General features: G+C 44.6%; 1 protein-coding gene across 1 annotated transcript in view; it reads left to right on the forward strand.

Moving 5' to 3' along the window:
* The window catches only part of TCF3 (transcription factor 3), a 2,378,933-nt gene that overhangs the window by 1,483,089 nt on the left and 878,628 nt on the right, over positions 1–17,216 (forward strand). The window contains exon 14 of the mRNA XM_044054828.1: positions 4,326–4,550. Within this exon, the coding sequence (XP_043910763.1) occupies positions 4,326–4,550 (225 nt within the window). The remainder of the gene's footprint in view (positions 1–4,325; positions 4,551–17,216) is intronic.

Below are 17,216 nucleotides of genomic sequence, written 5' to 3' on the forward strand. Positions count from 1 at the left end.
TATTTCCAAGTATCATGTTGGCTTGCATGACAATAACATTATGTCTCATAGATTATGCAAGGCCTTTCTGAGAGGAGTTTTTCTCCTAAAACCACCTATAAAGCATCCTCCTCCGCAATGGGATCTAAACTTAATGTTGGCATCCTTGATACTACATCCCTTCGAACCGTCTGCTTCATGTTCTTTGAAGTTATTGACCTGGAAAACTATATTTTTACTGGCTGTCACTTCTGCAAGAAGGGTTTCCAAGATTCAAGCTCTCTGCATTCGTTCCCCTTATTTGTTTTTTCATAAGGACAGGGTATCATTAAGAACGAACCCTTCCTTTCTCCCCAAAGTCGTGTCTCAAACCAATATTAACCAATCTATAGATCTACCAGTCTTTTTCCCAAACTATTCCGACAGAGCTGAACAGAAACTGCATTTTTGGATGTCCATCGTCAGCTCAGGTACTATTTGCATAGAACTAAACAATTCAGAAAATCGGACCAATTATTTGTCTCCTATGCAGAAAACAGGATAGGTCTTCCAGTTTCTAAAGTGACCTTATCCAGATGGTTGACTTCCACCATTTCCTATGTGTACTCTCTCAGAGGCAAACAGCTATCTTCTAAACCAAAAGCACACTCAACCAGGAGTCTATCCACTTCTGCAGCCTTTCAGGATAGACTACCCATTGATACCATTTGTGCAGCAGCTACTTGGGCCACGCCTCATACCTTTGTCTCTCATTACAAGTTGGACTTGGCCACCAGAGATAGGGCCAGTTTTGGTTCCACAGTTCTCAAGAGTCTGTTCCATTGAGCCACCCGGGATACAGGTGCTAGGGACGCGGTCCCATCCAGCAAGAATGAAGGCGAGATTGAGAACTTAACATTTAGAAGTTATGTACCTACCATAACGTTCCATGTTAGTTGTCTTCTCGCCTTCTTTCTTGGCCCTCCCTCCTTCCCCCTGGCCTGGACAGATCTTGAAGAGTTCCTATTAGGTTGTTTTCCTCCTGAGCCTTCATATGAGGACTTCTATTAGGAACTTGTGTTCCTAATTATGTTAGGATAGTCTTTAGCAGGGTAGGTTAGCTACCAAACGAGATCTGAGGTAGTTCCGCCTTGCATCATGGGATATAGGGTTGCCTCGAGCTGGTAAAAGGAGTTCTCAAGCTAAAGCAAGTGCAGAGTCGGAGCCGAGGATCGGCTCCGAACCCATCCAGCAAGAAAGAAGGCGAGAGACGACAACTAACATGGAACGTTATGGTAGGTACATAACTTCTAATTCTCGGCACTTCACTTTGGCTTATCTACTATGCCCAGGGTATTCACAAAATGCCTGGCTCCAGCTATTGCATACTGCAGGCAGAGAAATATCCAAATTTACCCGTACTTCGACGACTGCCTGATTCAGGCGGACAGCCAGGAATTGCTGCTTCAGCACCTGGCATTTGTAAAAAGCCTTCTCACGTCATTGGGTTACACCATCAATAAAATGAAATCACAACTGGTACCCAGTCAAAATATTGTGTTCCTGGGAGCAAGCTTGGACACAACTTCCCAGATGGCATTTCCTCACTTCAGAAAAACAGGTCTATCTGACCGACTACTTCAAGCAAATGGCCACCAGAACCCAGCTAACTGCAAGAAAAATACTGCAAGCCCTAGGGTTCATGGCCTCATGTAGTCTGCTAATTTCATATGCAAGACTGCATATGAGGAAACTTCATTGGTACTTAAAAATTCTTTGGTACCAACATTCTCAGGACCTGGAAACAGTCATTCCTATCATACCTTGTCAGAGGGCAGAGTTCCTTTGGTGGGCAGAAGCATGCAAACCACTACAAGGGACTGCATTTTACTCTACTCCACACTGTCAAAACCCTAACCACAGACACATCAGACTATGCATGGGGGTGGGTCCACATGGTTGGCAAATGTATTCAGCGCCACTGGAGCCCAAGCCAAATTCTCCTGCACATCGACCTAAAGGAGATGCTAGCTGTACAGAAAGCTCTTGACAGCTTTCAGATACTTAATCCTTCCAGGATAACTACTGATAAAAACAGCACCACAGTTATGTGGTACATAAAGAAGCAGCGGGGAACCCATTCTTACCCACTCTGCGGGTTAGCATGACTCTGTGGATCACAGCTTTTGACAACCAAGTTCATCTACAAGCTCAGTTCCTGACAGGCAAACAAAATTCACTGGCTGACTTGTGCAGAAATCTTCTAGACCCACACAAGTGGAAATTGGAGCCCAGCACCTTCAACCTTCTGATCCAGAGGTGGGGGACCCCAGAGGTGGATCTCTTTGCCTCCTTCAACAACCACCAGTTAAGCAAATTCTGCACCAGGAACCCTCACAGCAGGGCCCGGAAGGTGGATGCCTATGCTTTCAATGAGAACCTCTCAATCTATGCCTTTCCCCCTCTGCCCCTTCTCTCAGGAGTACTACTCAACATAAAAGAAGACAGGCCAAGGACAATTCTGATGGCCCATAGCATGGTACCCACTCCTTCGTAGCCTGACAACGGTGACAACAGACCCCTACTATGATGTCACAGCAGGAGGGACAGATTTTGTATCCGCAATTGCAAACCCTAAATCTTGCAGCCTGGCTTATTCCTTGAATACTCCACCAGTAACCCTAAGTAAACAGATGCTGGACATCATTCTTGAAGCCAGAAGGCCTAGTACTAGAAAATCCTATGCAGAAAAGTGGAAAAGATATTGTTCTTGGATTCAGTCTAAAGGAAAGGATACATCAAGTGCCCTCCTTACCTCTAATCCTGGATTACGTAGCAGAGCTACTCCACAGAGACCTATCCTTCTCCATTAAGATTCATGCCTCTGCCATTTCGCTCATTACAATACTGAGCCACCTCTATTTTCTCACCCTCTCATCAAGCAGTTCCTTAGAGGAGCAAACAACTTAAGGGCCCCCAAGGAAGAGCACCCACCCCAGCTTGGGACCTTAACTTTGTACTGGAAAAGCTCATGCTTCCCCCTTTTGAACCTGCTGCCTCAGCAGACTTAAAATTCCTCTCTTGGAAAACAGCCTTGTTTCTAGCTATCACTTCAGCTAAAAGAGTGTCTGAGCTACAGGCACTGATGGCTGTGGAACCCTTTATTATATTCCATGCTGACAGGGTTTCCCTCAGGACTAACCCATCCTTTATGCCTAAGGTGGTGTCCAGTGTGGCGCTAAACTAATCCATCCATTTGCCAACCTTCTTCCCTAACCCTCAGAATAAAGGGGAAAGGATCCTGTACTCTTTGGACGTGCACAGACAGCTCAGGTTCTACCTTGATAGGACTAAGCCTTTCAGAAAATCTGACCAGCTACTCATCAGCTTTGCAACAGGGGCAGATTGCAAGGCTATTTCTAAACAAACCGTTTCCAAATGGATAGCACACTGCATTCATTTCTGCTACAAGCACCATGGAAAACCAACCACTCAGGGGTCAGAACACATTCCACTAGGGCTACTTCTACCTGTACAGCATTTCTCAGGGGGGTCCCTACCAGAGACATTCTGGAAGCTGCAATCTGGAGTTCTGTACACGCCTTCACCAAGCATTACCACTTGCCTATCTTTTCCAAATCCAGGGCAGGATTTGCTACAGCAGTCTTGCAGGGCCTACTAGCCAGCCCTAACTCTTCTTGACTGCCTCCACCCTTCCTCAGCTTTGAGAATCAACCCAAGTGTGATAAATGCAACAGTGAAACTCGAAGAACATAGCACAGTTGTGTACACTTACCATAAATGTAGATGTTGGCGTGTATTCACTGTTGCAGTCCTGGTTTCCCTCCCTCCAGCCCCTGATTTTCTCTATCTTTCTATCTCTCCTCTCTGTGGCTATACCTAATGGTATTGGTATTTACTTTTTACTGGTGGTGGTTACCATATACTAGCTCCCTATTTGGGGGCTCCTGACATTTGGGGCAAGAAAAACTGGTGTAATGTCATCTGATGCCTGTTTTTATACCCTTGACGACCTGACGTCATGGAAGAAGTGACAGCATCTGACGCAGAAATACTAAGACTCTGGTATTCGGGCCGACTGAGGGCTACCTGCAGGCAAATAACCCAAGTGTGAGGACTACAACAGTGAATACACTGGAACATCTACATGTATGGTAAATGTTCACAACTGTACTTTTCTGTCCATTCAAAAATGAATGCACACTTCATTAGCAGCCAGTTGAATGACTTAGTAATTTGAAAGGGTACTTTTTCTCAAAAGCTTACTCAATTGTTTTTTTGTTTGTCTGTAATATTTTAACTGTAACTATGTAATTTTATTATTTTTTTTTTTATTATTATTTTAGCAAAACAAGGTAGATGACAGGTTGGAGGAAGCAATTCATGTTTTGAGCCGCCATGTTAGAGGGCAGACACCAGGCATGTCCAGTAGCCATGGAGATGTACAAAACCTGTTGGGAGCAGCAGTTGCTGCAGTCACAGCTCACAGTGGAGGAGTAGGAAGCCTTGGACAGAGTTTTCCTCCAGCAGTTGTACCAGCCACAAACAGACATTCAGCAGTGGTAAGGCGGGTATGTGGCATTAGCAATATTCGCTTGAAGATAAATCTGAAAGTTAATTTGAGTAAGAGTTTTATGCACTTGTCTGACCATTAACAGTGCAATGCCTGCTTATAGGATGGTCATAATGAATTTTGTGTCCACAACTTTAAATGTTCCAAATGACGGACTGTGTTTTAGCTGTTTTATAGACTAGGTACTAGGAAGGGAGATACCTTCAAGGGAGTGACGCATTTTCAAGGAAAGTCACCTGAATAATCAAAGAAAAGAAGCTTTGCTCACACACTTCATGAGCAACACTGCACAACTCATGACTACCACCAGTAGTGCAGTTAATGAATGAAATTCTGTGATGCTAGCATTTGGTTCATTTCCACTGTGCAGGCATAAGTCATATAAACCTTTCCTTTTTTCTGTTTTTGAAATAAGCTGATTACATCATCCAAATATCATCTTGAATAAGTGAGTAATTTAAACTCTGGTAGCAGTTTGACATTTAAACTAGTACCTCTCTGTTAATGGTAACCTACTGCTCTTGAGTCATACTTCTAGGTAGTATGGGCTTTCAGATATCTAGTGTATGTGTTTCTCTATACACACCCACACATTTTTGTGTGTGTGTGTGTGTATATATATATATATATATATATATATATATATATATATATATATATATATATATAAACTTCAAACACAGGAGCCATCAAAGCAAGTCAAAAATGCGAACAAACAAGCAAGCTGAAGAGCAGGAGTCACAGTTTGTATGAAATCCACCGAGTTTATTGTACAAATGGTAAGCGCTTTCACAAATAAATTTGCTTCATCAGACCTTACTGATCAGATGAGGTCATTTCCTTTTATACTCCATTAAATTCAAACTAACCAATCATACATTCACAAATTTAAAAATATATGACACACAAATATATGCAAAGTTGTGAGAGAAAATTATAAATATAGTCTAACCTACAAAATTTTAAGAGACACAATTTACATATATAGTAACACTAAGTCTGCATTATTTTCTAGATGTTCTTCGTGTTTCACTGTTGCAGTCATAACTGTAGGGTGCTCCTGCCGGCAGGCAGCCCGAGGTCGGCCAGAATCCCAAAGTCTGGGTCCGGCTTCGGCTGTACAAGCTAGTACCCTGACGTCAGTACGCTTTGGTACATAGCCCTCAGCCGACGCCATCTTCTCCAGTCTTTCTTGCCGTGCGGTGGAAAGCAGCTCACAAGTCGTTGGTTGGCGATTTTCGAACAGCGTATTTGGTTGTTGTTGATCCAAAGTTCTTACTTCTCTTCTCAAAGCTAAGTACCCCGTTGGGGAATCTTTTTCTTGTTCCTCCGATGTCAGAAAAAGTTAATAATTGTATAGCGTGTGGGAAACAAATACCTCATAAAGATTTCCACTCTTACTGTCTACCTTGCTTAGGCCCTGACCACGACGTTTCTTGTTGTCGGTTCTGTGCCAGGTTCAACTCTCGTACTATCAAGCGCAGGTACGATTGGGCTTTAAATTATTTTGGCAGACGCTTCAATTATAGAATGTCGCCGGACACTACCGGAGTTCAAAAGAAGCGCAAAGACAAAGACAGGCCTCCGAGGTCCAAACAGGACTCGTTGCAGCTGGAGCCAGCTTCCGGTTCGGCTGTCGTCAGTGAGGCGCTTTTGCAGCCCCTGTCGTCCGCCACTTCTGAACCGATGGCCGATACGGACTCCCATGGGGAGCCATCAAGGCCCACTATTTTAACTGCTGCAGGACCTTCGGACGTCGCTCCTTCAGATTGGTCCGGAACCGCTGTGCAGGTACCGGCTTCTGAGGGGGTTTTCAGGTCTACTCACATCACTATTTCAAAGGCAAAGACAAAGACTCCTGTTAAGTCTAAAGTTCCTGCTCAAGCTGCTTCTGAATCCACTCCCAAGACACAAAAGCAATTATTAAGGATTTGCTTACAATGATTAGGGGTTCTCACCCCCCTCCTGAGAAAAGGCCTCGACAGGATGTTACTCTGGATTCCTCTGACCAGGCTTCTGTATCTTCTGTTTCTTCCTCAGATCAGGACTATTCCTTTCCTTCTTATGAGGATTCGGATGCTGAGGACTCTTTACCCTCGGCCTCTCCGCCTGAGGATTTCTCTTATGGGGAAACTTTGCATGAGATGAGGGAACATTTTCATTGGGAAGGACAGGAGTATTCTGCTTCCAAGAAGAGGCTTAGGGAATTTCTTCTTCTTCCTCAGCATAGGCCTTTAGCTATCCCTCCTGTTTTGGACATTGTAGATGATGCTTTTTCTGAGGCTAATTTGAATCCTGATTCCATGCCTCCTGCTCCTTCTAAGCCTGATAGATTTTATAGGGTTCCTGACTCTCATTTATTTTTATTTAAAAACCCTTCTGCGGATCCTGAGACTATTTCTCAGGGCTCTAAGGCTGCTAAGGTTGCTACTTCTAAAAATCCTATTCCCTCTGAGAAGGATTCTCGTGCTTTAGACAGGTGGGGAAAAAGGTATATACTTCTGCTACCCTGTCTGTAAGGGCTTTAAATTGCCAGTTTCATATGTTTAAGTATCAGCAATTTCTTTTGTCTGTTCTAAAGCAAAAGCTTGCTTCCCTTCCTGCTTGTGCAGAGGATAAGGAACTTCAGGATGTTTTGCATGCTACTGAACAAGTGAACAAGCATAGCTTACATTGTGGTTTTGATGCTTTGGATGCTTCTTGCAGGGCTGCTGCCTCTGGTACTGTTATTAGGAGACATGCCTGGCTTCGTGAACAAAGTTTACCTGAACAGGTTAAGGCTAAGTTATTAGATGCCCCTGTTCAACATGATGTTCTTTTGGATCCAAGGCTGAGGAAGTTATTAAAAGATGGAAGAAAAGGCAAAGTCTATGCAGACTGTAAAAGATTTCTTGCAAGTTCAGCCTCCTAGATTTTCCAGGAATTGGCCCTCTAAAAATTGGTCCTTTCCCACGTCTGACAGGCCTCAAAGGGGAAGATATAGGCGCTCCAGAGGTCGTGGTCAAGGTCAGGCCTCTTACAGATCTAGACAATGGACTGCTTCTTCACCTAGAAGGGGAGAAGACAGATCCCAATCTCAAAGAAAGCAAGCTCAATGACTCTCTCGGTTGGGCTTCAGGACCTCTTCACCTGGATGCCCCTCTCGGAGGAAAAGTCTCTCTTTTTTACAGAAATTGGGCTCATATTACCCAGGACAGATGGTATTGGACGTGATTTTAAAAGGTTACAAATTCCACTTTCACACTTTGCCAAGGGCTCACGGTTGGCCAGATCTGCCAAAACATCAATGGTCAGAGGCCTTAACTCAAGTGGATGCTCTTCTGGCCATGAGAGCCATAGAACCTGTTCCACTCTCGGAGATGGGAAAAGGTTTTTATTCAAGACTGTTTCTGGTTCCCAGAAAACAAAACTCATGGAGACCTATTCTGGACTTTTCTGTGTTAAACACCTTTTTGGAAATTCCAAAATTCAAGATGCTTACTCTGCAGCAACTAATTCCAATGCTCTCTCAGGACGCCTGGATGGTGACATTGGACTTAAAGGAAGCCTATTTACATATTCCCATCAGGCAAGAACGCAGGAAATTCCTCAGGTTCAAGGCAGGTTTGAGGCACTTTCAATTCTCTGTACTGCCCTTTGGTTTATCTACTGCGCCCAGAGTCTTTACCAAGTGCCTGGCACCAGTAGTGGCTTACTGCAGACTTCAGGGGATCCAGATTTACCCCTATTTGGACGACTGCCTTATTCAGGCAGACAGCAAAGATCTTCTGCTTCAACATCTGGACTTTGTTCAACGTCTTCTCCTCCTACTGGGATTCTCAGTGAACACAAAAAAGTCACATTTGATCCCTTCTCAACAACTGGTATTCTTGGGAGCCCTCTTAAATACAACCTTACAAAGGGCCTTCCTCACTCCAGAAAAACAAACTCAGCTGGCTTCTACTTTCAACACCTTAGCAACTCTATCTCAGCTCACTGCAAGGAAATTCCTGCAGGCTCTGGGCTACATGGCTTCCTGCATTCTGTTGATTCCAAACGCAAGGCTTCACATGAGAAAGCTTCAATGGTATCTGAAAAGTGTATGGTCACAGCATTACCACGATCTGGATATTCTGATTCCTCTGATCCCCTGCCTTCAGAGGGAGTTCCTCTGGTGGTCCAGGGTATGCACTTTAAACGAAGGAAAGCCTTTTCGTCTTCCTCAACCTACTCAAATCCTAACCACGGACGCCTCGGATTATGCTTGGGGAGCACACTTCCTAGACAATTGCCAGCAGGGAACCTGGACAAAGGACCATCTTCACTGGCACATCAATCTGAAGGAAATGTTGGCAGTTCAAAATGCCCTTCTAGCCTTCAAGAACCTTTTACAACCAGGGCCTCTGCTAATTCGCACAGACAACACCACGGTCATGTGGTACATCAACAAGCAGGGGGGTTCTCATTCATACCCCCTTTGCAGACTAGCTATGGCTTTATGGGACACAGCTCTAAATTTGAATCTACATCTCCAGGCTCAATTCATTCCAGGGAAACAGAATCTCTTAGCAGACAGCCTGAGCAGAAACATTTCAGATCCTCATGAATGGATGCTAGACACCAACTTATTCAACAGGATTACTGCAGTTTGGGGATGTCCCCAGATAGATCTGTTTGCATCCCATCTCAATCATCAGCTGCCTCGCTTCTGCACCAGGTCCTTCCACAAAACAGCTTGGAGAGTGGATGCCCTGTCCTTCAGCTGGAGAAGCCTTTCAGCATATGCCTTCCCTCCTCTTCCTCTACTGCCTCGGGTATTATTGAAGATAAAACAGGACAAGCCCAAGTTCCTCATCTTGATTGCTCCAAATTGGCCTCGACAGTTTTGGTATCCAACTTTAAGGCACCTGTTTTTGGGGCCTCCTTGGATTCTCCCACTGAACCCTTCGCTTTTGTCCCAGCATCAGGGTCAGTTACTACATTCCAACCTCAAGACCCTTTGCCTGGCAGCTTGGCTCTTCAAAGGAATTTGATTTCCTCTAGTCTTCCCAAACAAGTTTTGGATGTTCTTTTGGAAGCTAGACGGCCTAGCACTAGGAAATCCTATGCCTCTAAATGGAAGAGGTTTTGTGTTTGGATGCAGGACCGAGGCTCAGATCCTCTGGTACCTGATCTCTCTTCTATTTTGCTTTACCTTTCGGAACTTTTATCTAAAGGACTTTCCTTTTCTTCCATTAAGATTCATGCTTCTGCTATTTCTAGCATTTCAGTTCTGATCCTCCTGTTTTTTCTCATCCTTTGGTGAAGCAATTCTTGAGAGGGGCTAAAAATTTGCGGCCTCCCAGGACCCCTCCTGTCCCTGCCTGGGATCTTAATTATGTTTTAGAAAAACTTACTTTGCCTCCTTTTGAGCCTGCTGCATCTTCAGATATTAAGTTTTTATCCTGGAAGACTGTTCTTTTATTAGCATTGACCTCTGCCAGAAGGGTCTCAGAGTTGCAAGCTCTCATGGCTGTGGAACCATACCTTATTTTCCATCAGGACAGAGTATCCTTGAGGACCAATCCTACTTTCATGCCTAAGGTGATTTCGAAAGTGGCTTTAAATCAGACAATTCACCTTCCTACTTTCTTTCCAAATCCTCAAAATAAAGGGGAAAGGATTTTGCATTCATTAGATGTGCACAGACAGTTACGATTTTACCGGGATAAGACTAAAGAGTTCAGAAAGTCTAATCAATTGTTTGTTTCTTTTGCCTCCAGTTCTCTTGGAAAACCTATTTCTAAACAAACTATTTCCAAATGGATTGCTTATGGAATCAGATTTTGTTACACTCATCATGGGAAACAGTTTCCAGGTACCATTAGAAGTCATTCTACTAGAGCAGCTGCCACTTCTACAGCTTTCCTCAGAGGAGTCCCTACCAAGGATATCTTGGAAGCTGCCACTTGGAGTTCTGTGCATACTTTTTCCAAGCACTACAATCTCCCCCTGTTTTCTAAGTCCAGGGCAGGCTTTGCCTCTGCTGTCTTGCAGGGTATTCTTGCCTCCCCTTCTTCTATCTAAAGCCTCCTCCCCTTTTACACTGCTTTGGGATTCCACCCTACAGTTATGACTGCAACAGTGAAACACGAAGAACATAGTACAGTTGTGTACACCTACCATAAATGTAGATGTTCGAGTGTCTTCACTGTTGCAGTCGGGGTTTCCCTCCCTCCTATCCCCTCTTTTTTCTCCCATTTCCTTTTTTGTGGTGTATTTGTGTTTCCTTGTTGGATTCATTTTTGTATTGTTGGGGACTTCTGACATCTAGGGCAAGAAAGGCTGGAGAAGATGGCGTCGGCTGAGGGCTATGTACCAAAGCGTACTGACGTCAGGGTACTAGCTTGTACAGCCGATGCCGGACCCAGACTTTGGGATTCTGGCCGACCTCGGGCTGCCTGCCGGCAGGAGCACCCTACAGTTATGACTGCAACAGTGAAGACACTCGAACATCTACATTTATGGTAGGTGTACACAACTGTACTGTCTCCTGTTTCTCAGTTTTGCTGTAATAGCCATATGGTCATTTAGCCCCTTACCCAAATGGTGTCTAAGCCTAACGATCCATGTGAGTTCCTTTGTGCCTAACAATCCATGTGAGGCGAGGGCATATGTATAGTGCCTTAGCAAAGCACAGTATTGAGAATGATGACAGACATCAGTTTAGATTTCAAGTGTGTGTTGGTATATGATGAGAGGTTGGGGGGGATGTATCTAATAGAACCGAGACAAAGGAACTCACATGGGTCGTTAGGCTTAGAGCCCATTTGGGTATGGGGCTAAATGACCATATAGCTATTACAGCAAAACTGAGAAACCGGAGACTTAGGAAATAATGCAGACTTATTAGTTTTATTATGTGTTTATTGTGTCTTTTAAAATTTTGTAGGTTAGAGGATATTTATAATTTTATCTCACAACTTTGCATATATTTGTGTCATATATTTTTAAATTTGTGAAAATATGATTGGTTAAGAATAGCAGGCTCCAGGTCCTTTTAATTGAGTATAAAAGGAAATGACCTCATCTGATCAGTTAGATCTGATGAAGCAAATTTATTTGTGAAAGCCCTTACCGTTTGTACAATAAACTCTGTGGATTTTATACGAATTGTGACTCCTGCTCCCCAGCTTGCTTGTTTGTGTGTGTGGATATATATATATATATATATATATATATATATATATATATATATATATATATATATTCATAGGTAGGTACTAGGCTATCTGCCAGAGGGCATTTATAAGCCTAGCCAGTGTGTGTCAGCTTTCGCCGCCCCATTGAATAATTAACTGAGCCTCTGTCAACAAGAGCCAATGAAGTGATCCCAGGGGTGTATTTTCTGTTACCCATCCACACCTCGAGGTTTCTCTTGAAGAGTGTTAGTGAGGGGCACTGCCTAATGTAGTTTGGAGTTTTGTTCCAACGCATGGGGAGTCTCTGTGACAGTAATCTATCCCTCCAGTATGTTCTATTTATTGTTGTGGCGAGGTTTAGCTCACTAGAGCGAGTGGCTCGCAGTGACTTGGATTTCTTTAGGTGGGGCATGTCCATCAATTCTGAGTTGGACATGGCTTTGTAAGTCGGGCAGAGATCACCTCTGAGTAAGCAATATGCCACTGAGTACAGCTGGAGTTTTTCCAGTCAGGCTGCATATAACATATGTTTGAGACCAGTAATCCACTTTGTGATGTACTTTTGTGGTCTTTCCAGCTGTTGGAAGTGTCTTGTGAGGTACATCCCAAATGCGGCATTGTACTCTATGATGGGTCTGATGAGTGATGAGTAGAAGGGCATTATAACCTCTTTATTTCTAGATGGCGAACCCTTTAGTAATTAGATGGGCTACATAGAAGGATTTCCTAACTATTTTGGCAATATGATTGTCAAAGGAGAGATTACTATCTACCTGGGTCCCAAAATCTCTTATTACCTCTTCTGTATTAAGGGGGTTGCCACCTATGTGGTAATTCATGGGCATTTTGTTTATCCCAAACGGGATAACTATGGATTTTTTGGCATTTAGCTTGAGGCTATGACTTTGACACCAAGTGTCCGTCTCAGTAAGGCCCTTTTGGAGAATGTGTCAGCCGGTGAGTCAATTATGGCTCCCAGTTTGCAGTCATCGGCAAACTTGGTTAGCCATAGTCGTCCTGTGTTTGCCTGTACTTCTGAGAAGTATATGCCGAACAGTAGGGGTCCCAGGACCGAGCCTTGTGGGACACCACTTGTGACTGGTTTAGAGTCGGACCTGGAGCCTGCTATTCTTACTGTGTGAGTTCTGTCTGTAAGCCAGTTGGCAACCCATCTGGTGACATAGGGGTTTATGTTCAGGCTGGTGAGTTTTTTTTTATAATTCCCGAGTGGGGAATGGTGTCAAAAGCCTTGGCGAGGTCAAGGTAGGCTGTATGAACTACCTTCCCCTCATCTATGGCCTTGGTGACTGTCTCGAAGAAGTCAACCAGGTTTAGTAGGCATGATCTGTCCTTAAAGCCGAACTGGGTCGGGTCAAGTGTTTGGAGGTTCCCAATGTCTTTGTTAATGAGTTCCATGATGATGTGCTTCATAGCCTTGCAGACCAGGCTAGTCAGGCTTATTGGGCGATAGTTACCAGGGTCAGTTGTGGCCCCTTCTTTGTGGAGCGGAATAACCGTTGCTGTGCGCCATTCTATGGGCACGTAACGTGTGGAGAGGCTGAGGTTGAACAGTGTGTTTAGGTGGGGGGTTAGTTCGTTGCAGCCTGGGTCACCATCTGGCCCCATTGACGCTGTGCTTTTGGCTTTTGAAAGGGCTGTTTTCACCTATGCGTCTGTGATTTCAGGGACACTGCACTTTTCCGGTATTGTTGTGGGCCCTTTTGGGGCTGTGAGGTGGGTGAAGTTTGCACTGAATCTATCTGCCAGGATGTTGGCAATATCAGTGGATCCAGTATATTTTGTGTTATTTTGCACTAGCTCAGAGGATATCTGTGAGTTGCCACTTAGATTCTTGACATAGCTAAAGAAGGCTTTTGAATCCTTGGCTATTTTTCTTTCGAAGTTAGCCTTGTAGGATTTTATGAGGGACCTTAGTTTCTTACTGATACTGATCAGGGATGTCTTTCCTTCTTGGGATTTGCTTTTTTTCTGAACTAGTTTCCTCCTTCTATTGTATAGCCTGTTTATGGCAAGGGTCCACCAGACTGGTTTCCGTCTCTTAGGGGAGTGAGTCTTGGTTTTGCTAGGGATGGCACAATCCATGCATCTTTGTAGGTGCTCATAGAGTGTATTTGAAAAGGTTTCTGCATCTTGGGCAGCATTATCCTTCAGCGTGGGAGCTGTGAAACTTACCACCTCTGTCTTAAGTAAGGTGAAGTTTGCTTTAGAAAAGTTTTTTACTGTGGTTTCCTTAGTTGGGGGTGGTGGTGGGCTGTGGACATCCAGAGTGATAAGTTTATGGTCTGATCTAACCAGTGATGGGTTGACCTCTGGTGTGGAACACCTGTCGCCCATGTTGGTGATGACCAGGTCTAATATGTTTTCACCTCTGGTAGGGGAGTTTACCAGCTGATCCAGCGCATTTGAGTTGATAAATTCCAGGAAGCGCTGGATCTGGGAGTTTGTACTTGAGTAGTTTTCCCAGTTAACGGTAGGGTAATTGAAGTTGCCCTGTATCAGGGTGTTCAGTAGGACCTTCATGATGTCCTTCAAGAATGCAACTGCAGTCCTGACATATGGGTTGTCCTGCCTCAGGCAGCCCTTCGGTCAGCCAGATTCCAAAGTCTGGGTCCGGCGTTGGCCGATGTCGCCTCCTCCCCGACGTCAGAGCAGCTGGAGTATAAAGGCATCAGCCGACGCCATCTTCTTCAGTCTTTCTTGCCACGCGGTGCCCGAAGCAGAAGCAGTTCGCAAGTGCCGGTCGGTCAGCTCCTGTGTTTTCAGTTACCGAAGTCATCTAAAAGCTAAGTACCCCATTGGGGAACATTTTTTCTTGCCTCAGCCGATGTCAGAACAAATTGAGAAAGTTAATAATTGTTTGTCTTGGGGTAAACAAATACCTCATAAGGACTTTCATTCTTACTGCCTCCCTTGCCTGGGCCCAGACCACGTCTCGGCCTGTGCCACCTGTGCTTGCTTTAATAAGCGCACTCTCAGGCGCCGGGCAGAGTTTGCCGAAGACTTTTTTGGCGAATCTTACGCGTACAACATGCCGTCTGAACAACCGACAGCACAAACTACCAAAAAACGAAAGGACCGGGACCGACATCCTCATAGGTTCATAGGTTCATACTAGGCTGTCTGCCCCAGGGCATTTATAAGCCTAGCCAGAGTGTGTGTGGCTTTTACCACCCCTTAGGATGAGAATACTATACCCATTAGTTTGCTGTGCCTCTGTCCAGCAGTGACACAGAGATGATTCCCGGGGTAAACCTACGATCTCCCATCCACTCGTCAAGATTTCTCTTGAACAGAGTCAGTGAGGGGCTCTGCCTCACATGGACTGGGATTCTGTTCCATAGTGTAGGGAGTATATGGGTGATGAATCTGTCCCTCCAGCACGTCCTATTTATATCCGTGTTGAGGTTTAAGTCTCTTGCTCTCGTGGCTCTGGTGGATTTGGATTTTTTGAGGTGGAGCATGTCCATTAATTCCGGGTTGGACATGGCCTTGTATGTCAGGCACAGATCACCTCTGAGCAGACGGTATGCAACTGAATAGAGCTGGAGTTTCTTCAGTCGGGCAGCGTATGACATGTTTGAGCCCCTTTATCCTTTTGGTGAGGAACTTTTGGGGTCTTTCCAACTGCTGCAGGTGTCGGGTAAGGTACATTCCGAATGGGGCGTTGTACTCAATCATTGGTCTGATAAGTGAAGAGTACAGGGGTACAATGACCTCTCCTGATCTGGATGTGAATCCCTTCATGATCAGGTGGGCAATGTAGAAGGTCTTCCTAACCACTTTGGCAATGTGAGTGTCAAAAGAGAGGTTACTGTCTCGGCCCGCGTCTTCCACCGATATAACGCTTAAGCCCTCCGCGAGTGCTTCGGTTCCTTCGGAAGTGGTAATTCAACCGCTCCAGGCCGACGACACCGTGTTAACTCATCCCTCGGTCTCAGAAGCTACTCCGGTGACGGTTGTTGATTTTCCTCCGGAAACCGAAGTTCTGGATCTACCCGACACCATTCCAGTGGACAAAGTTACCCCTGCACGTGGGGCAGCTAGGCCTCCTGTATCCATGTCAATCAAGGCCTTTGCACGTGCTAAGGCCGCCAGCCAGACCAAGGCCCATCCCAAGCCTGCTTCTCAGGCTCCTTTTTCTGACAAACAAATCATGTCTCTGGCTGTAGATCTTATTTCTCTTATTAGGGGGTCTCAGCCTCACCCAGACAGAGGTTCTCAGCCGCCTGCAGAAAAAAGGCCTAGAACTGAGCAGGCAGACAACCTCTCTTCAGATGAAGCCTCTGGGGATTCAGAGCATTCAGAAACTCAAGAAGAATCCTTCCAGGCCTATGAGAACTCTGATGCTGAGGAATCTATTCCCTCTGCCTCCCCTCCAGAGGATTTTTCTTTCGGTGAAGTCATCCACTCCATGAGGGAGCATTTTAAGTGGCAGGGTCAGGAATTTTCTGATTCCAGGAAAAGGCTACGTACCTTCCTTAAGTTACCCCAGCACAGACCTTTAGCTATTCCGCCAGTTTTGGATGTCCTGGATGATGTTTTCTCCGACTCCAGTGCTTCCCCTGATTCTCTCCCTCCTGCTCCTGTCAAGCCAGACCGATATTATAGGGTCCCTGACACTCACAAGCATCTCTTTAAGGCCCACTCTGTGGATCTAGAAACTATTTCACAGGGCCCCAAAGGAGTGGCTACCTCCTCAGCCAGGAATCCACTGCCAGCTGACAGGGAAGCAAGGTCCCTGGAGAGATGGGGTAAAAAAGTCTATACCTCTACCACCCTTGCCATGAGGTCTCTTAACTGCCTTTTTTATTTTATTTATTTATTATTTATTTTATTTTATTTTACATTTGTTAACCGGGCTAGTCTGGCTGGATACATGTCCATTTTCAGCAGAGGCCCGAGGAGAAAAGCTCCACTATCAGACTAAGACAATACATGAGGAATACTTTACTAAATATATCAATTTTTAAAAACAAAAAACAAAAATGTACAGAGACAAAATACAGTTTGCCTGGACTAATTTAAGTAGGCAACAAATAGAGTTCACATTATGTGGCTGAGGAGTTAAGCTCAGGCACAAAAATATAAAGTTGAGTTAAGGATATCTGTAGTCAAGCTAAGTAATTTAATCATCGGTCAGTAGGCTAGAAGACAGATTAGGTAGTTAGCAGAGGGAAAGAAACTGATGGTAACAAGTATTAAAAAAGCAAGTTAGAAGGTAAACAGGTATATAGGTAGTAAAGCTATGGGAAAAAGGGTAGAAAAGATAGATAGAAATTGTGGATAGAATATGGTTACGTAGGGTAAAAGTATTTTAACATAGATAAATGTTATGAAAGTCAAGTTGAAAAGGAGAGTGAGGAAGCAGGATAGAGATGACATGCTATGGTAGTAGGATAAAGATGGTCTAGGTATGGCTGGAAAGAAAATAGAGAGAGGATGGCTATACGGTGAAGTAGGCAATAAGATAGGAGAAAAGAGTG

Source organism: Protopterus annectens, chromosome 13.part0 (assembly GCF_019279795.1).
Source record: "Protopterus annectens isolate FY-2018-M chromosome 13.part0, PAN1.0, whole genome shotgun sequence".
Lineage (NCBI taxonomy): Eukaryota > Metazoa > Chordata > Ceratodontiformes > Protopteridae > Protopterus > Protopterus annectens.